The 19,957-nt window shown below is 40.3% G+C and overlaps 3 protein-coding genes across 3 annotated transcripts; all 3 read right to left on the bottom strand.

Moving 5' to 3' along the window:
* Positions 1 to 204: 204 nt before the first annotated feature.
* LOC148653218 (olfactomedin-4-like) lies at positions 205 to 3,776 on the bottom strand. The gene is made up of 5 exons (XM_088647944.1): positions 3,621 to 3,776; positions 2,455 to 2,622; positions 1,831 to 2,043; positions 1,363 to 1,507; positions 205 to 1,215 (listed from the first exon to the last, which is right to left on the bottom strand). The coding sequence occupies exons 1-5, from the start codon at positions 3,672 to 3,674 to the stop codon at positions 410 to 412; spliced, it is 1,386 nt and encodes a 461-aa protein (XP_088504070.1). The 5' UTR covers positions 3,675 to 3,776; the 3' UTR covers positions 205 to 409.
* A 2,636-nt stretch (positions 3,777 to 6,412) lies between these two features.
* Positions 6,413 to 9,571, bottom strand: olfm4.1 (olfactomedin 4, tandem duplicate 1). Its single transcript, XM_088647943.1, has 5 exons — positions 9,412 to 9,571; positions 8,873 to 9,040; positions 8,172 to 8,384; positions 7,789 to 7,933; positions 6,413 to 7,439 (listed from the first exon to the last, which is right to left on the bottom strand). Exons 1-5 carry the CDS (start codon positions 9,463 to 9,465, stop codon positions 6,634 to 6,636), a joined length of 1,386 nt encoding a protein of 461 aa, XP_088504069.1. The 5' UTR covers positions 9,466 to 9,571; the 3' UTR covers positions 6,413 to 6,633.
* A 1,119-nt stretch (positions 9,572 to 10,690) lies between these two features.
* Positions 10,691 to 19,578, bottom strand: lrrc74a (leucine rich repeat containing 74A). Its single transcript, XM_088647947.1, has 14 exons — positions 19,471 to 19,578; positions 18,499 to 18,636; positions 17,890 to 18,065; positions 17,616 to 17,723; positions 17,188 to 17,281; positions 16,392 to 16,441; positions 16,162 to 16,243; positions 15,789 to 15,874; positions 14,895 to 15,089; positions 13,762 to 13,857; positions 13,068 to 13,211; positions 12,873 to 12,977; positions 12,324 to 12,409; positions 10,691 to 11,452 (listed from the first exon to the last, which is right to left on the bottom strand). Exons 2-14 carry the CDS (start codon positions 18,608 to 18,610, stop codon positions 10,882 to 10,884), a joined length of 1,905 nt encoding a protein of 634 aa, XP_088504073.1. The 5' UTR covers positions 18,611 to 18,636; positions 19,471 to 19,578; the 3' UTR covers positions 10,691 to 10,881.
* Positions 19,579 to 19,957: the final 379 nt, after the last annotated feature.

The raw sequence follows: 19,957 nt of genomic DNA, 5'->3' as shown, positions 1-19,957 counted from the left end.
TTAATTGTTCTTATAATTTAAAACATTTGATTTTGTGTGATTAACATGTGTGATCTTGGCTTGTTAATACATTTACTCAGTATTCGACAAATTCTTTAACAAAGTGTCATGCCCATGTCCCAGAGGAATAAAATTAGGTTCTGCATGTTATATACAGTGAGATTCTATTTATTTATATAGGTATTTAAACAGACACTGACAGGGTTTGATGCTTGAATAATATTTGCTTTTATTCCCTTAAGGATAAACACAGTGTTTTTTGTTGCATTGTAAGTACGTTTTTAAATAACTATCAATAGGTACAATTAATGTGTGCTGCCTTCTCTTTATGGGTATACAAACAGCAATGTGGTCACCTAAATATTGTATTTCAGAAAAAAAATGTATTTATCTTCTCTTAAAACAGCATTCAGACTTTCTGGAAGTTAACATTGTAAAACACATAGTAGCCATTGTTATACATGTACAGTTTTTGATCTATAGGGTTGTAGTGAAGATTTAAAAATTCTTCGTATTTCTTATAGAAGGGAATGCTGATGTAACTCTCCACACCAGTCTTGGTGTCGTATTTATAGAATATCTCCTCCGTGTTAATGTTAATTGGTCGGGTGGCATACAGAACCCCACACACCATGAAGGCATTGCTCACCGACCGCTTGAACATCTTTGTTTCCCATGTCTGCTCTACAGCAAAAGCGTTTACATCAATTTTGGCGATCATCATGTTACCCCTACTCGCTTCCGTTGCGTAAATCACCCACAGTCCATTCTCATCAGCTGAAAAGTCAAAATCCTGGTACTGAGTAGCGCTGTAAGAGAACCTGTTGTTATAAGCTGCATCAGGTAGGACTCTGGACTCTGACGTCATAGTAGTTGCATTCATTCTGCACATATTTCTGCTACTGTAGCAGTTATAGTACAAGTAGTTTCCGTGCATTATATAATTATTCCCATTCCCCCTGTTTGTGTTAGAATTACTATAATAAAAGCTTTTAAAAGAATTGCCTAAGACCAGGTTGGTGTAGTCGGAGTAGAGGTACAGGTTGTACATGTAGCTGGAGGTATATCCAGAATACCAGTACATCTTCTCAAAGCCAGGCAGAGGCTTGGAGTCTCTTCCCCATCCTCCAAATGTGTAACTTTTACTGTCGTGATCGTTTAGCTGGACTATAAATGGCATGCTGAGGTTTCTAATGCCCCCATGCTTACAGGATCCTGAAAAAACAGAAAACAATCAGGCATACACAAAGAACATCGTTAAGTTCAATGTGCCATAGATTTTCTCTGAAGTGTTTAATACTGAGTAAAAAGAGCATCCACAGAGACTAGGAAGCAATTTTAAAATCAGAAAAGGGCACTTACCAATGTCAGGCTTAAAAGTCTCATTGTGCCACCTCTTACACTCCTCAAGTTTCTGCTGGAGTTTGGTGAACTCATAACGGATCACAAGCAGGTTGTTCTTGTCATAGCTCTCCAGCTGATTCACAACTATTGTCATGTTGTAGATCTAGGATGAAAACCAATTACAAGGTTACAGAGCTTCTAGACAACCGTAACATTTTAACTGAAGCGATTTTACTGCTTTTGAAATGGTCGTGATGAGTTGGATCAATCAAATTGGAATTAATTGCTTTTTAATAATGCATGTTGTATTAATGAACGTAGCTCAATCATCTTTTAAATCATGTTAATAATAAACTGTGAATGTGCTACACAAGCTTGTTTTAATAATTACTTGATTGAAATTTTCAGAGATAGCCTATTGATAGTGTCCATACCAAATACTGAAAGGTAAGACAGGGATTGTGTACCCTCTATTCGGTACCTTACCTCTGCATACAGCATGTCAAATATGGGAGAGGAAGAATTCAGAGAAGCCTTCAGCTGGGTGACCAGCACTTCCATCTGCTTGAGTTCGATCTTGAGCAGCTCGAACTCCAGCTTTGTGTACTTGTCGGGTCTGCTCTCGATGAACTCCAAGCGCGCAGTCAGGTTGACCAGCTTTTCAGAGTAGATGACCAGTTTGCTTTCATAGACTTCGAGCTGCAGGTGAGGAAGAGCTCAGAGCAGTTACTTGTATGCACGGTGACTTGGCTTTCTTAAGGTTTGTCATTATGCCACTGGATTTGGGTTTCAGAGGCCCCTTCCCTCTGTGAAGATCAGCACATCATCAGGGAGTTTGTGTGCATTTTGGCTAAAAGTTGCTTCTCAAGAGCTTCTCAAGACTAGCTAAAGCAGATTTAAAAACACATAAATTTGTTTTTCAGAAATCTAGAAATATGAATTCTTCTAACCCTATTAACTTTTGTGTGCTTGTTCCCTCACTTACTAGGTATAGAGGAATTGCATTATACACTATTCACATACCAGATCTTGTAGACTTTTCCATGCGTGCAAAAGGTACCACATGTGAAACAATATGATCTCAATAAACAGATAATGACAGTTGCATACCTTGCTCATTTCCAGCTCCACAGTCTGGCCAAGCACTTTCGATGTCTGTTGCAGATGTTCCACTTTGTCAGCTGGGAAGGTTGTGTCTGGCAGGAACACTTGACAGATACACTGGCCATTCTCGTCCACTCCTTGTGTCACATTAGCTGCACCCCAGTGTTCTATGGGCTGTAGAAGATGAGGGGTGAGATGCTGTTGAGTACTGGCTCCAATTTCAAACGCTTTGTAACACTATGTCAAGTCAACAGGCTGCTCACTTGCCTTGCATTTCACCATACAAATTACTGTACATGCACCTGCTATGGGTTTCACAAGGAATGAAACCCAAGAAATAGATATGTAGAAAAATGTGCATTGCATGTTAATAGCCAATAGTATATTTGGCTTAACCTGCTGGGCTGAGGGCTAACCTTCTGGCCACAGGATAATGAAATTGGGACCCCTGTGCAGAGTGAGTACGGAGTACAATAGTACAGAGTGAGAAGCTTTCCTAAGCTTTAGGAAATAATGTCAGGAATGATTACAAGTTTGGACAGTTGAGGCAAATTGAATTTAGCTGCCATCTTCCCTCATTAAATTTTGCTGAGAACTCTGTTTATTATTTTTCCCGGATTTCCAATGATTAAACTAGACCTAGTAGCTCTCCTGCATCAAATTTACTTTACAAAAATTAGAAGAACCATCGGGACAAGGTTCTTTTAAATATGCCAGCAACAACTTCATGACAAAACGGTGATACTTGACTGTTTTTAATTTGACAAGAAAATAAGTTGCGTAACATAAACAGCATTATACAGTAAGTGAACAAGTAATAGGTTTATTCCATGCTGAAAAAAAGAAGAAAGAGAACACAACGTTTCGGCCGTGGAGCCTTCTTCAGTTGACACCTGAAGAAGGCTCCACGGCCGAAACGTTGTGTTCTCTTTCTTCTTTTTTTCAGCATGGAATAAACCTATTACTTGTTCCTTTGCAGCCTACGCATGCTGACGCAGCTACCCACCTGAACTATTATACAGTAAGTGTTCTGTAGTTCACAACCTCAGAACAATACAAAACGATAGAAAGGCTCAGGATGCAAAAAGATTGACAGGACTTATTCTACTAGCATAGAAATAATTCAATATATTTTTCAGCAAGAGGTTTAACAATTGAAACAAGTTTCTTACCACCCAGGCAAGCCCAGACGTGAGCAGAGAGAATAAGAGCAGGACAGCAATCATTGTTCTTTAGCTTTGTCTCTCTAGATCTCTTGTGTTTTGTTGTGTGGATCCTGGAGCTTTTAAATTGCTTATCTTATCTACCTCAATGGAAACATCTTTCCTGTTCTCAAAGTTATTACAGCAGTTCCTGTATCTGACGGTGTGCATGAGTTCTCTGATGAGGCTCTTTATTTCTTTGATGATGATACAGTATCTTTTGTAAACATTGGTGACTAGCATCTATGATGGAATGAGAACCTGTAGAAATTCTCATGTTTTCTGTTTACTATAGGACAGTCACTGCCATTAACCATCTGTGAAGAAATTTCAGAAGAAATAAGGTGTCATTAGCAACTTAATCATAGTAGACTGCTGCTTCATATCATACCCATTGTTAAACTCATTGCTAATGATAGGAACATATTGTATTTATGTTAGAATAACATTGTAAATGATGCAGAGGGCACAGTTTGTTCAGTGAATACTCTGTCTCTGGTGCGCACTGGAGAAGTTTATTATGTGACACAGTCAAGATGTGGGTTAGCACATCTAAGTCTGAGGCCATGGTTCTCTCCTGAGAAAGAGAGGTTTAGTCTCTCCAGGTGAGGCAGGAATAGCTGCCCCGAGTGCAGGAGTTTAAGTACCGTGAGGTCTTGTGCGTGAGTGAAGGTAGAGGGGATCATGGGATTGACCAGCAGATTGGGGCAGCAGCTGCAGAGATGAGGATGCTGGACCAAACAGTAGTGATGAAGCAGGAGCTGGGTTTTCAAAGCAGCTCTTGTTTTTCTGGATGATCTCCATCTCTATGTCTATGGACATGTAGCTCTCCTGTTATGGTCATGTAGTTGTTGTAGCTTTGGGAATTGACTGAAAGAATAAGATTACAAAGGCAAGTGGTGGAAATGAGGATTCTCCATATGGTTGCTGGGCTTTCTCTCCGTGAAGTGCTCAGCAGTCTGGGGGGAACTTCGAGTAGAATCGCTGCTCTTCTGGATCGAGAGGAGCCAGTTGATGTGGCTGATCTGGTGAGGATGCCCCCCAGGAGCCTCCTGCTGGAGGTGTGTTAGGCATGGCCCACTGGGAAGAGGCCCTCGGGCAGATCCGGGACATGCTGGAGGGATTATATCTCTTGGCTGGCCTGGGACCACCTTGGAATCCTTCAGGATGAGCTGGGAAAGAGAACTCTGGTGTGCTCTGTTCAGCCTATTACAACCGCAACCCTCACCAGGTGTAAGCAGTTAGAAAATGATGACAACGATGATGATGTTTATACTATGGGACAGCTAATTTGCTCACTTACTTATCTAGGACTTAACAAACATCTCTATGTTAAATGAATAAAAGAACAAGACAAATGTTCACCACAAAGTGCAAAGTACACACCAGCCTTAGCTAACAACAGTAATTACTCATACAAACAAGATTATATAATTAGGAGAAGTGGCTTGCAACAAAAGTCATGAAAAGGCAGCTTACTCAACAATCTCAGTTGCTTATATAGTATAAATTTCCTCACGTTTTTGGGAAAGAGCAGACTGTAGAACTGTATAATTAATGTAGTTTAATGATAAAGAATTTATTTCTTATTTTTTAGTGAATGATTTTGGATGCATTTGCCTCTGTTTCACCTCTGAAGGCCACAGAACACCTGACTAAAGTATCTATTCAGGCACAATTAATATTTTGTTTGGGCCATTATCATTATTCATTCTACTGTACAGGACATTGAGAGTTTCTGCTTCTCTATTGAATCTCCATGGAATATCACTCATATTATAGCTTGGTAGCATATTTCAGACAATCCTTTCTGTCAAAATAATTAAAATAAAGTACCTTAAACCGGAATCTGAATATACTATATATTTTGTGTAATTATTTTTTGTAGTTTAAACGCTTGTTTTGATTGAATCTGTCTGAATCCCTCTTGGGATTTTGACCTGGTGTGAGTATGTGCTTGTCTGTGTCTGTATGTGTCCTGTGATGGATGGGTGTCCTGTCCAGGATGTACCCTGCCTTGAGCCCATTGCTTGCCAGGACAGGCTACGGATCCCCTATATTGTATGAAGTGGTTATAAATTTGATGGAATGGATTTTGACATTACAGAGCACGTTCTTTCATTCTCAGAGTTTATAGATCTCTCATTATAGTGCTAAGATGTCGTTTGTTCAGCATGCCTTTAGAGACTATAAAGCCATTTTCAAGTGTAGTGATACTGGAGCATGATAAATGGTCTTTCATCACCTCGATTTTTGCCATTCCCATGACAGTCATGTACAGTACAATGTGAAGGGCTGACCAACTCTGCAATGCGCTCTGCAACTCTGAGAACTTTAATTCTCTTCAGATACAGTATGTTAGGATTATTGTATCGTAAGATAGTAATAAAAGTTAATTATTTTTCTCAATCCTGTTCAAACGGACAGTTCTTTTTGTAATTGAATTATCGTTCCTTACAATCCTCAAATTTCTACAGAGTTTTATTACATTTAAGGGCAGCAGACAAGTTGCAAAAACAAATTATACAGAATTTGTTCACCCATTGTAGACATACTGTACGTATTGTCACCTAGAAGTCACTAATAACAATTCATACCTGTTTGTTGTGGTTTGAAATAGAGTTTTTGAACTTCCTTCCTTCCGCTCCTGTTTTAAAGCAGTTGTTGTAAATGTTTTAAAGCTCCTTATTGGAACTGTTGTATGTGTACAAATAAAACATATTCCTTTGTGTGTGTCCATGCATAATAAACACACTGTGCTGTTTTGATGCTTGTATAGGATTTTATTTATTAATGTGAAGAATTTCACAGTTGTTGTCAGTGGTGCCACTGTGTTTGTCTTCTCAAATATTCACATATACAGTATAAGGTTTTCTTTAACAATATACTTTAAAAATACCAGAAATACATTGTTGGATAAATGTTAACACATGATGCTTTAACAATGTGACACTTAGAAATTCCATATTTCTTTAATCTTCTGTTATTCCTTGTGGAAGTTAACATTGTAAAACACATAGTAGCCATTGTTATACATGTACAGTTTTTGATCTATAGGGTTGTAGTGAAGATTTAAAAAATCTTCGTATTTCTTATAGAAGGGAATGCTGATATAACTCTCCTCACCAGTCTTGGTGTCGTATTTATAGAATATCTCCTCCGTGTTAATGTTAATTGGTCGGGTGGCATACAGAACCCCACACACCATGAAGGCATTGCTCACCGACCGCTTGAACATCTTTGTTTCCCATGTCTGCTCTACAGCAAAAGCGTTTACATCAATTTTGGCGATCATCATGTTACCCCTACTCGCTTCCGTTGCGTAAATCACCCACAGTCCATTCTCATCAGCTGAAAAGTCAAAATCCTGGTACTGAGTAGCGCTGTAAGAGAACCTGTTGTTATAAGCTGCATCAGGTAGGACTCTGGACTCTGACGTCATAGTAGTTGCATTCATTCTGCACATATTTCTGCTACTGTAGCAGTTATAGTACAAGTAGTTTCCGTGCATTATATAATTATTCCCATTCCCCCTGTTTGTGTTAGAATTACTATAATAAAAGCTTTTAAAAGAATTGCCTAAGACCAGGTTGGTGTAGTCGGAGTAGAGGTACAGGTTGTACATGTAGCTGGAGGTATATCCAGAATACCAGTACATCTTCTCAAAGCCAGGCAGAGGCTTGGAGTCTCTTCCCCATCCTCCAAATGTGTAACTTGTACTGTCGTGATCGTTTAGCTGGACTATAAATGGCATGCTGAGGTTTCTAATGCCCCCATGCTTACAGGATCCTGAAAAAATAGAGAAAAACAAAATAGTATGAGCTATAAGGAAGGTATTTTCTTTCAAAAGTCGATCATCAAGCATGGGTTATTAATGTATGTGAGAAAACACCTAAACGTTGTAAATATAGTCCAGATAAACCTGAAGTACTGTCTGTGCTCAAGTTAAAAAACTAACCACCTAAAACTGCTGAGTACAGTAATAACAAATCCAGACCGTGTCTGTTTGGATTTAAAGGGATGAAATCATGAAAAATAATGGAACAGTGAATATTTGCGTTGTACTGAATGGCACAGTCTGATAACAGGGTCAAATAACCAAAGTGAAATGGAAGTTGAATCAAGAAATCTGAGTTACCTATCTCGGGTTTGAACAGCTCGTTTTGCCATCTTTCGCATTCCTCCAGTTTCTGCTGCAGTTTTGCGTTCTCACGGCGGGTCGCCAGCACACCGTTCTTGTCGTAGCTCTCAAGATGGGTTGCTGTGACTGTCATATTGGAAATCTTAGAAAATAAAGTACAACGGTGTTCAAATATAGTGTGGTGTGTGAGAGACTGTACTCCAAAAAGAACAAAATTCATTTGGGAAACATTTAGATAACAGTGGACAGAAAAATATATATTATAAAGAAACAATAATACCTGGTATTATCATATGTATACAGTATCTTATATCTTATTATAGCCCATGTTCATGAAATACCATAACGAGGAAAATTCGATTTTGCTACATTTCCATTACCTCTAAATGCAGACTTGTGAAAATGGATGAAGAGGTCTGGATAGATCCTTTCAGCTCAGTGATAAGAGCTTCGAGTTGCTTGATCTCTATCTTCAGCAGCTCGAATTGCAGCTCCGTGTACTTGTCAGGGTCCTTCTCCATCACCTCCACGCGCGCCGTCAGGTTCTCCAGCTTCGCCACATAGATGGTCAGCTTGCTTTCGTAGATCTCAACCTACAGACACAGAGAGTTCAGTCCATTATCACAGCAGAAGCTCCCACTGGGGTCTCGTCATCTCTCTGCAGATGCAAATCACTAAATGAATTCAGGCCAGGCTGGGAAAGAAAGAAATTCTAATTTTTTTTGTGTGTTTCAGTAATCTGCGATGGAGTGGCCTTCCGTTCAGTGAGTATCCCGGCTAGCACCCTGTGCCTGCTGGGATGGGCTTCTGCTACCCTGCAACACTAAATTGGATAAAAAGGTTAGAAAATGGGTGGATGGACATTTCAGTATTATTTGTTACATATTTAGAGTGATGCTGATTATAGCTGAAATTCTTAAGGCATGGTCATTAACATAATTGTATGGTATAATAACTCATCTGTCTGGTATATGTTTAAAAGAAAGACACAATGGTCATTTCATGCTTTTAAAATACACTATGAGAATGCTATTTACTTTAAAGTAATATATCATTTAATAATGCCCAAATGAATCTGTACCTTGCTCATCTCCAGCTCCAGTTTGTGACTGATCATCACTGCTGTCTTCTCTAGATCTTCCGCTTTGTCAAAGGGGAAGATTTTGTTGGGCAGGAACACTTTACAGGAACAGCTGTCATTCTCCTCCACACCTCCTGTTGCATTGCTGGAGCTCCAGTGGTCTATGGGCTACAGGAATACATAGATTAAATTGTACAACACTCCCTTACTCTTACGTACTTCCTTAGAAGGACAAACAGGATGTATTTTCCCCATTGGTCCTCATACTGCTTGTGCTATGGAATTATTTGATCAGAATTTACTGTCTGTACTCATACTGCACCAGTATATAATCCTGTAGACGTCTATTCTGCAAGTCCTGCATTACAAGTAGAGATGACTCTATGAATTAAATTAAACATTATTAAATGCTTGCCTGTTGCAGTTAGTGTTTCCAAAGGAAATACACGAATACCAATATCCTTGATTTTCAATGTGGTTTATTGAAGAGTATTTAATTTAATAGGGAGGTCTAATGCCTACTGAAACAAGATTCTCACCATCCAGGAAAGCGCACAGTGGAGGAGGATGAATAGCAGTAGCGCAGAGATCATTGTTCTTCAGTCTTGTGCTCCCGGGTCTATGATTTGTGTTTGAATCCTGAGCCTTTTAAATCCCTTATCTTACCTTTGATAACAGCAACATCTTTTGCGTTCTCAGGATTATCACTGTAATATTCCGTATCTATATACAATACATTAGGTCAAATCTGTAGTCCAATAAAATGACAATAAAATGTACAGCCATGGGTGATTAACACCTGTTTTGGGGCTTGTTTGAACTTTTTTCTATGATGCACAAATCGGTGAACATCTGTAAGATCAAGAGCTTTACAAAATAAAGTACAATTAAGTATAGTTAAAAATACAGAATGTAAATCAGGATATGTTATGTGAAAAATTCCCAAGTAAGACTTTGGGTACAGAAAGAAAGACATTGCTGCTCTAGAATCAGCAACCTAATACTGTACATATAAAGGGATATCATAGGCAGACTAAAGGACCTGCATCTTTTTAGTCCTGAACAGAAAAGGCAATGAGATTCACATATTCGAAATCCTCAGAAGTCAACTTAGTAGACGTCTTCAGGATCAGCACTGTAACATGAGCCAGAGGACACAAGCTGAAACCATGAAGAAGCACATTTAAAACTGAGAACCTTTTAATGTTCGAATGTGGCACCAGAAAACTAAATGTGTCTGTAGTTTCCACATAATTTATAAAAACCATATGTCTAAATGATGAAAATCACGTTGATGCTATTCTTTTATCAAGAATATAATTTTATCAATAATAATAAAATAAATAATTTTATCCATTTCTTTTCTTAGTCACAGGCAAAGAGTCATGCAGAAATAGTGTGCAAATCAATGCATGACAGAGGAGACAAAAATGACAAAATCTCAACATTCGACAATTTTAGCAAAGTGAAAGTCTTTATGAGGCAAATGTCAAGATTCAATCATTTCTACTGCAAGATGTGATAACTACTTTGAAGATTTATCATGACATATATGTAATATGATTGCAGGTGCCAAAGTATGTTAGTGTGTTAGAGTTACACTTATCAGCCTGAAGAGTTCCAGCAGCCTTTGGTTGCGACATCTATATGGACACAATGCAGGTAATAAGCCTCCAGTGAGCTGAATGGCCTCCTCTCTTTTGTCACCTTTCTTAAACTCTTATTGTAGAATTGTTTTCTTAAGATTGAATCTCAGTATTGAAACTCTTGTAAAAAGAGACATTGGGGGAGTGTTTTTTTTTGTTTTGGTGGAAAATATTTCCACCCTAGTCATCAGCTTTTATGTTAATTGTCAGTGTAATAATTTACCAATTCTGGGGATCACAAATTCAGCAACATCTTTGTGCTCCATTGGATATATATACAGTAGACAGAAAAAAAATATTCAAAACATATCGCATTCGTTTTTGTTCTTGGTTAAAAAGAAATAAAGGCATTGTAAATTGTGCTCATTCTGTGGACTTCTTTTTGGGACGTTTTGAAGCTGGGTTCCTGGGAGACGTCAGCGCTGGTCTGGACCTGGTCAAGCTGTTTGATCCGGAGTTGAGCTTGTGAGAAAACACCTCGGGGTTGGAGCTGCAGTGAGGGCCGCGGTGGGCCGAGTCTGGCTTGGGCAGGGGGGACCCACTGCTTTCGGAGAGGAGGTTGGGCTGGGACAAGGAGCGCACCTCTGGCGTGCTGAGGAACAGGGGGCGGGCCTGGCTCACGATGCGCGGGAGACAGACGCGGTCGCTGTCCGTGTCGGGCGCCGAGTAGCGACTGCTGTTTGTCATCACCACGTGGTGCCAGGAGCTGAGAGGGGTGGCCGAGAAGTGCTGAGGCCCACCGGACTCCTCCCCCTCCTTGGCGCCCCCTGGTGAGATCACCATGGAGCTGCGGGGGGTGACGGCCTCCACCGCACTCTGGAAGGTCTTCAGGATGCGCTCGCTTTTCTGTTTCTCCTTCTTCTGGCGGGACTCCGCCTTCCGAAGCAGCCGGCGGTGATCTCTCATCATCTGCTTCCGGGTGTCGGCGAGGCCCCTGAGCAGCAAGCGATCATGGGAAGAGAGCAAGTGAGATGCAAAGGGAGCAGAGCAGCAGGTTCCAGGAAGCAAGAGCAGTGTGACTCGTGCAAAGCCAGGCCTTGCAGTACTCATCTTTCTCCCAGCTCTGCCCCAGATTATCTATGCCATCTTAATATACTACTCAGACACTGTTCTCTTACCAACTAAACCTGAAGATAAATGGACAAGATCTAATACAGAAGTGCTTGCTTTTAGGCAAAAGGATGTCATGCTGTCTTGTGCCTTTTATTATTTTGTTACTCTCAGGTCCCTTTCCTGCAGCTTTTCCTTCTGCATTTCTAAACACCTGTGTACGTAGGTACCTCTGGGGAATGTGGTGAGGGAACATATTTAACACAACAAAGGTAAGAAGAGTGCTAGGAGACCAGAGATGGGAGTCGAAGCACACTGAGCCCAGCCATGTTTCACTGAACCTTTATTGGAGCCCTTGAGATTCTACTGATCTGCCTCTGCCCTTTTCTCTCCTGAAGACAATTAGTTGCTGGAACGGACATCTACTGAACTGCTGCCTGTCTTTCTCCTGCTGACTATGGCTGGATAAGGAAACTAATCGAAAGGAAAAACACAAGCAGAGGGTCATTTGAGAAGTGGCAAGAGAAAGGTTTGGGGAAGGTTTCCTTATTAAGGCTTTTCAAAGTATTCTGCTTAATCAGCGAAGTAACTACTCTTTGAAATGTTTGCAGAAAAACCGAGGTCTCTTTCAGGGAAGTTCTTATCTGCTGTTATGATCAGCTTATTATTTACTTCGATGTCATCAGACGATTAATGCTCCTTCAGGCAGTTTTTTTTTTAAATCCACATACTGTATGAGGTTGAGGAACACTCACCTGTAGTCTACATTCCCACTCCTGTCCTTGTCCAGTCTCTGCACCAGCTCCTCAATCTGAAATCGATCTAGTGGAATACTGGATTGCTAAAATATTGAGAAAAATATTCACAAAGGTGACACCCCAAAATATATACAGTAAGACAATTCAAAAAGAATGTCTGCCTGCCTGCCAGGCTTCCATCTCTTCACAGTATCTGGAAAAAGATGAGCAGAAATACAGTAGATAGCTCATACTGTATGTACAGTAGCTCCTTCCCAGTCATTTCAAATCATAAATAGACAGGATATTCAGAGTTACAATAGATAACTGTAGTAAAGGTGTAATTAGTGTAGCCCCTGTAACACCGATGAGCTCCTCACATTATGAAAATACAGGATGCTAACATCAAAGCGCTGAATACAGAGCAAGGCACCTGGTCCTGGATGTCACATTGGATATTTCAAACAGTCACACCAGGTGAAGCCAAACACCAAATGCTTCATAGACAGAGCAGTGCCAGAGGCTGTCCTTAGACAGAGCTCTGGGAATCTCAAAGTGGAATCAGACCTGTACAGCCTTTCTGAAGTCAGAGACGGGCACTCTCATTGATCCGTCTTTGTCGATGTTGCGGAAGAAATCCCAGAGGCGCAGCTTGCGTTCATCCAGGTAATCCTACAGAAAACAGCCAGGGCATGAAACAAACAGGACACCGACCGTGACCGCGTGGCTGTCATCCTGTCAGTGAGTATGAGCTCAATGCACCTGAATGACTTTCATGGGGTCTGGGCGCCGAGGTAGCTTCTTGGCAATGAAACCCCCAACGCCCCCATAGAGCACCTCCAGGGCCTGGTGTTCCTGACAGGTCAGCTCTAGCAGGTGCAGGAAGGCCTCATTCACCAGCACATTCTGAACACACATGGAGGCGAAAAGCATTGTCAGAGGATGTGAGGACGATTATACCAGTGCAATTCTAGTCATTTGGAGCCAGGCTCTTCTTAAATGATCTATGTAAATTAACAACTTCTGTCAGACTGCATTCAGAAAACATCTTCAGATATTTAAGTACTGTACTTCAAACAGCTTTGTATCTGCTTTGAGCTCAATCCTTGTGCCATAAAACCCCATTAAAATGTGCTTTCTTAAGTTTATTGGCACAATCATAAAATGGCTTTAAATGGCTTTAGAATTTAAAAAAAGAAGTTGATGTAATTGGAATATTACATATACTCTGTATAACTGTAGATCTTTTTCTACTGCAAAATAAAAATAAATAAAAAAATAAATATAGAGAATATATTATTCTTTAATGAAATAATACACAATAGTGTCAGTTTTTTCTGACTCATAAATTCCGAATGAGTAAGAAGAGTAAATTTGTTGTTTGGCTGCAAAAGAATTGTGGCCAAGATGCTACAGCACTGCCACCAGCTTACTTACTACCTTCATGTTAACTCACCGAGATATTGATCTCCTCCAGCGCAGATTTGGGGGTGTTCTTCACTGCAGTGACCAGGGCCAGCGCTCCCTCAACAGTGAGAGAATTGTAGGCCATCTGGGGAGCAACATTATTTCACAGCATTCACACATTGGAGCTTATCTCTCCAGCTAAGTTAATTTCTCTGTCTCTGATCCCTGTCTGCAAGAATGTTCATTCAAAAACTGGTGATTTTAAATCAAGCTACATTGCTTAAGGAAATTGTGTCCGTTGCTTTGCTGATCTGTCTAGGAACACTTTTTTTTGTTTATATAAGTGCTTGCCTGGACTGCAAAACCACAAAAGATATAAAAAGGGAAAATATTTCTTTGTATGTTTTTATCAACCAACCCTTAAAAGAAAAACTTCAAGTCCTAATTGTCACGATTGTAATCCCTCCTCTTAAGGGCGCTCCGTATCTTTCACATTTTAATTGATTATGTCTGCCTGCCTCCTATCCAGCCCCTCCTCCTGGAGTGGCCCGACGGCATAGGCTTCATCACGGCATCCTGACCATCTGGGTCTAGGGCTCGGAGCACCTGGCCCCGTTTACCCACTTTTATTCCCCGTCCCTGAACCGGATCCAGATCGGTTTTTAAACCTTGTCTTGGATGGATCACCCGGCCTTGACTTTTGGACTTCTCACTGGATCACCCCCTGAACTCCTCTGGACTTGTTTGCCATGGCCACACCCACCCCGAGCACCACTGCACAGGTGTTACGCCCCCTTGTTTGTCAACCTGTCCAGTTCCTCCTCGTCTCCACCCCGTGTCTGTTTCATTTCCTTCCGGATTATACCGTCTGCATAGGTTCCTGACCAACGCATGGCTACACTAATGAACCTAATGTCCTTGTCCTAATGACAATATTTGTTTTTTCATCCTGCTGTGACACTAACCAGATTAAATATGGCACCGTCACTGAATTGAGCTCAGACACAAATCATCTCTGAACCCTTTCCTGCAATTTGCATTTTAAAAGTTATTAAAAATCAATATGTGGTCACACTTCAGATGTTCTGTTTTTTTAACATGATTTCCATGTTCATCCCTTAGGCATACAGTCCAAATTCCCCTCCTGGGTAAATAAATGGAGGCAATACATTGGCAACTGACCCTGAGCACTTTCAGTGTGTCGTTAGCCACCAGCCCTTTACAGAGCAGGCCGACGCCCTCGTTGGTGATCCGGTTGTTGCTGAGGTCCAGGTGCAGTAGGGTGTTGTTGAATTTTAGAGCCTCCCCCAGAGCAAGAGCCCCCTCATTCCCAAAGCCGTTCCAGGACAGATCCAAGTATTTCAGTGTGATGTTGACCTGAGGAGAAAAACAAAGCTGTTTGCTGTGCTGCCCTTAACCACAGAATTTTAGCCACCTATGTCCCAGTCTTCTCAAAATGTTATGGAGTGAATGTTTTACACAGGACCTTTTCATTTTTTGTAATTTTCTCTTCATAAGTTGCTGTACAGAAACTGGAGTATTTAATATAATAGTTTTAATCTGTGACATTATTTCACTGTGCAACTGAATTCATTGTTATCCATATAGAACAACAGTATAGTTCACACATGTTAAACCGATTAATTTTCCAGACATTTCTGACAAGTTATGTTTAGGACAATAATTTGAAATGAGAATTTGAAAACTGGCTTTTGGGAGAAGTAGCAGATAAGATTTTGGTTGTTTTGCATTCTTCACCTCATTTAATATATCCAAAAAATACAGAAGCCTGCATTATGTCTCTCTGAGATTGAGAGAAGCTGCAGTAGAGGTCATGCACACCCTGAGTTTGAGAGAAGCTGCAGCAGGAGTCAGGCACACCCTGAGCTTGAGAGAAGCTGCAGTAGAGGTCATGCACACCCTGAGCTTGAGAGAAACTGCAGCAGGAGTCAGGCACACCCTGAGCTTGAGAGAAGCTGCAGTAGAGGTCATGCACACCCTGAGCTTGAGAGAAGCTGCAGCAGGAGTCAGGCACACCCTGAGCTTGAGAGAAGCTGCAGCAGGAATAATGCACACCTTGAGCCCTGCACACAGTGCCACTGCGCCCTTCATACGCAGACGATTCCAGCTCAGGTTCAGCATCTCCAATCCTTCATTGTTTGCTATAGTTGTTTGAAAGCAAAAATCAAACAACAAATCAACATTTTAAAAAGCATCTTTCTGTTTATAATTGAAATAATGTGAATATCATTGCATTCTGATTCTTGATTGAGTTTCTATCACTGGTCCATTCTACAGTAAATTCAGCAACAACAACAACTGAAATACCCATTGCTTCCTAAAACCTTTGTTGACTGAGCTATTTCATAATGTTGGTAGTTCCAGTGTCCAGATGTGGCTGTGCATTCTAAACCTAAGCAATGTGTTTCTGATACAGTGATGTCCATACCTAGCATCTGGCCCAAGTGCTCCCCTCCCTTCTCACTGAACTCGTTGTGGCTCAAGTCTAGCTCCTTCACTCTGTAATTGTTCTGGCAGAGAAAGAGAAGAAAAAGTACTGGATTGAGAATATTACTTAACTGCCGAGACACATATTATCCAGTGTGCTGTATCATGAACAAAAATGCTTTTATAATAGGTACAAATTGTTCTATTAAATAGTTTTTGTTTGTGACTTACAGACAAGGCATCTGTAAAACATTTTGCATCTTCTTCTCTGAACTCATTTCCTGTTTAAACAGAAATCATCGTTATTGAAGCATTTTAAAAAGAAAGGCAAGTACAACTTATTGAGGCTAAATACATTTTGTTTTCCATTGTACAGTATAATATTGTTATAACTGGTGAAAGATAAAAGGTAAGAATTCCAGTAAGCTCAAGGGGTATAGAATCTGTTTTTAAATAATTGTATTTTACTGTAAAGCTACTATCTTACTACATCAACAAGACACAAGTATATCCCAGTGCACACACAGAACAGGACACCAGTGTATCACAGGGTTCACACACGGGAGTGGACACTAGTGTATCACAGGACACACACACAGGAGTGGACACTAGTGTATCACAGGGCAAACACACAGGAGTGGAAACTAGTTTATCACAGGGCACACAAACAAATACAGGTCAGGACACCAATCTATCGTATTGACCTGGACAGCATATCTTCAGAAAGTGGGAGGAAACCAGAGGACTCAGAGAAAACTCACGATGGGAACACGCAAACTCCACGTGGAAGATACCTCAAGCCTGAATCAAACTCAGGACACAAGAGCTACGAGGCAGGACTACTAACGTGCTTCCCTTGATATTACTGAATGAAAGTTCCTATACAAAGTGATTCTGTATCGGGTGTGCTGAACCTCTATACCAAATCTAAAACATCTGGATGGAAGTCTAGAATGAACCAGCTGAATGAACCAAAATCCAAACAACATATTGCCTGTAAAAAGTGAACGGAGATGGGTATATATACCTGAGAGTTTTATGGTTCTGAGGGAGATATTGTCCAACAACATTTTGGACATGTAGATAGCGCCTGCGGACTTCAGGTGGTTATTGGAAAGATTCTGTCACACAAATAAATTAATGTTATTTTAGGTTTCAAAGCAATTTTGTTCAGACGTGGAAGGCAGGGGGTTTCAAGAATACAGTGCTCTCTAGTGGCCGTCTACATAAATTCCTTTTCAAAAGAGCTCACATTACAAATCCATTCCTACACGTGTTGCACTAAAATTTTATATTCAAAGAACAAATCGCAAATAACTGTATGATCGGGGCAGAGAGGTTCTTTCATTGCACTACCATCTCATCACTTCCCGAAACAGCCTGATGATTGTGTTTTTCCTGTAAATCGTGAACGCGCTACTGTGAGTGCTGTCTGATGCACAGTCTGCTGCTCACCAGATTCTGAATAGTGCAGCTTCCTTTGATCATCTCTGCCAGATATTTTGTTCCCTCTGCAAACAAACAGTTGTCTTCCAGTTCAAGGGTTATGATCGTCATGTTGCTCTACATACACAGACACACACACACAAAAAAAATAGATTTGCAGAAGAGGATGCTTTGCTAAAAATTAAAACCAGAGAAACAATTATCAGGCAGGCAGACACTGCCACCCCTGCAGCCTGCCAGGTTGGCCATGGTATTAGTAAGTTATAAGAATAGAGATAGTTACCACAAGTGCTATTGCCAGGGCCTGGGCTCCCTGAGGCCCAAGCCCATGGTGGTTAAGGTTGAGGTTTGTGTTTCCAAGGTTACGCAGAAAATAAGAGACTGGCACGACACCAACCAGCCTGCAGGCCTGCAGGTAGAGCTCACGAGCAGAGACACTTCTTCTAGTCTCCTTACCGTCTGAGGGAAAAAGACACATGACTTCTACGTTAAATGTTAATATCTAACAAAACGAATGAGAATATTGTTCACCGGCAATGAAAACTACATGATATTCACCCTGGCACCTGAGTCTTTCAGACCATCTAAATGATTTCCAGCTGCATTTTTAAGAACAGGGCAACACCATCCATGCTCCTCCAGATTTGAGAAAAGTGTGCCTCACACGTCCTTTTGATTTCCTTTAAATTTAACTTGCGAAATTCATACATTAGCAATGCCAAAAACACTGACACTCTTTAGCAAAGCTAACAGATAAATAGACAGTTAAAACCCTTGAAAAGAAAAGGAAATACAAGTTACTGACTCGCTCTATATACAGTATAGGCACATTGTGAGTTCCGCATTTTCATAGATCTAGAGTGAATGTTGTAATTCAAGCAAGGTGATTTACCGTTGAGCTCAAGGTCAGTGTCCCACTCATCTCCACTGTCTGGGTCCGTTGCAGGGCTGCCATTCTGTGTCTCTAGACAGAGGGACTCCACAGACAGGCTGGACTGAGCCATCTCAACCCCTTCACAGCTGACAGCAGCTACAAAACAAACCTCGTTGTAATTTTAAAGTGGCCTTCTTTTTGAATGCTGTGTGCAAGATTAAAAAGGAATGAATTTCTGCAGGCTTTAGGTTTATATTTCTATCAGTAAACCATTCTGTCTTGTTCATCAGGTTAACATTTGTTGTATTTCTGGCATGTACAGTGAGTCAATTATCACTCGGTAAGAACATTAGAAAGTTTACAAACAAGAACAGGAGTAAATCAGCCCATCCAGCCCATTCTGTAGTAAGTAGATCATTGATGTTTTATGCTTACCTCAAATTCTGGGCTATATGTTGTATTCGATGAAGGATACACTTTAATTAAGGAGCTAGATGTGATGATACGAAACAAAGACATCCAGCACCATTTTAAAGCTTTTTTCTATGTCCAACTTCACTTGCTAGGAGTTCCAGTAAATATTACTACAGGCATTGTTGATAACTGTAAAGCCAAAGTGAAACTGTAGCCTGTACAAAAATGTAACAGGAACCCTTAGGAGGCACTTGGCGATAAATAATTTGTTAGCAAAGGCAGAGACTAAATGCAAACAAAGCTACATGCAATGCATGCGTGTTCTTTAAAAAGTAGTATATTAACCTTTATTTAATTGTATTTTATTAGATTGTGCCAGGTTTTACTGTTGAACCTTAGTCTGATGTGATAAAAGATATATTCACTCATAGAACGTATTCCTGAAGTTTGTTATTGTGTGTTACAGTAACTCTAAAAGACCTGTTGGTTGAACAAACAACATCGTAAAATGTAATAATATCATTAAATGTATCGATGCATGTTTCCATTATAACACTCTTACGGGGCTAATGATACCTTATTTCTCTAGCATTGGGCTCAATCTTGTGCAGACAGAAGACAGAGGTACAGTACACGATCTTTCAGCTGTGACAATAATATTCCCAGCATTCTGTTAGTGATCATTGTTTCATTCAGAACCGAATCACCCCTTTCCATGGTAACAGCTGTCAAAATTCGAAATCAAATAAAAGCATTGTTTTGACATGTGTTTTACTTTCAAGAGCAATATGAACATCGCGTATTATGTCATTTGTTTTGTTTGAAACTTTCCAGGAATTATGTTGAATTCTACATATCAGCTGTTTTTACTATATTATCGCTAAATGCAATGTTTTTTTATTGTAAAGTATTGCAAAGTTTACGTTTTAACAGTGACATTGTTTTATTTTATCGAAATGATTCATAAGCAGTCCGCAGGAATATACGGTACGCGGGGCACAACATTTGCTTGATCATAGTATGTTCACCCCCCTAAAAGAGCAATCCTGCAGGATATTTCTTT

This window comes from Lepisosteus platostomus, chromosome 10 (assembly GCF_059453375.1).
Source record: "Lepisosteus platostomus isolate fLepPlt1 chromosome 10, fLepPlt1.hap1, whole genome shotgun sequence".
In the NCBI taxonomy this organism is placed as follows: Eukaryota; Metazoa; Chordata; class Actinopteri; order Semionotiformes; family Lepisosteidae; genus Lepisosteus; species Lepisosteus platostomus.
The sequence above is the reverse complement of the archived record's forward strand: the minus strand, read 5'-3'. Positions and strand labels throughout refer to the sequence as shown.

Excerpts from the sequence above, each read along its gene's own strand:
- lrrc74a (XM_088647947.1), bottom strand. The coding sequence starts at position 18,610 with ATGGCTCAGTCCAGCCTGTCTGTGGAGTCCCTCTGTCTAGAGACACAG. Across the intron at positions 16,442-17,187 it reads CAGAACCATAAAACTCTCAG|GAAATGAGTTCAGAGAAGAA; the intron begins GTATATATACCC and ends CTGTTTAAACAG. Across the intron at positions 13,212-13,761 it reads TGGAGGAGATCAATATCTCG|AATGTGCTGGTGAATGAGGC; the intron begins GTGAGTTAACAT and ends ATGTGTGTTCAG.
- LOC148653218 (XM_088647944.1), bottom strand. The coding sequence starts at position 3,674 with ATGATTGCTGTCCTGCTCTTATTCTCTCTGCTCACGTCTGGGCTTGCC. Across the intron at positions 1,508-1,830 it reads TTGACATGCTGTATGCAGAG|ATCTACAACATGACAATAGT; the intron begins GTAAGGTACCGA and ends TTTTCATCCTAG. Across the intron at positions 1,216-1,362 it reads GACTTTTAAGCCTGACATTG|GATCCTGTAAGCATGGGGGC; the intron begins GTAAGTGCCCTT and ends CTGTTTTTTCAG.
- olfm4.1 (XM_088647943.1), bottom strand. The coding sequence starts at position 9,465 with ATGATCTCTGCGCTACTGCTATTCATCCTCCTCCACTGTGCGCTTTCC. Across the intron at positions 9,041-9,411 it reads ACTGTGCGCTTTCCTGGATG|CCCATAGACCACTGGAGCTC; the intron begins GTGAGAATCTTG and ends GTATTCCTGTAG. Across the intron at positions 7,934-8,171 it reads TCACAAGTCTGCATTTAGAG|ATTTCCAATATGACAGTCAC; the intron begins GTAATGGAAATG and ends TTATTTTCTAAG.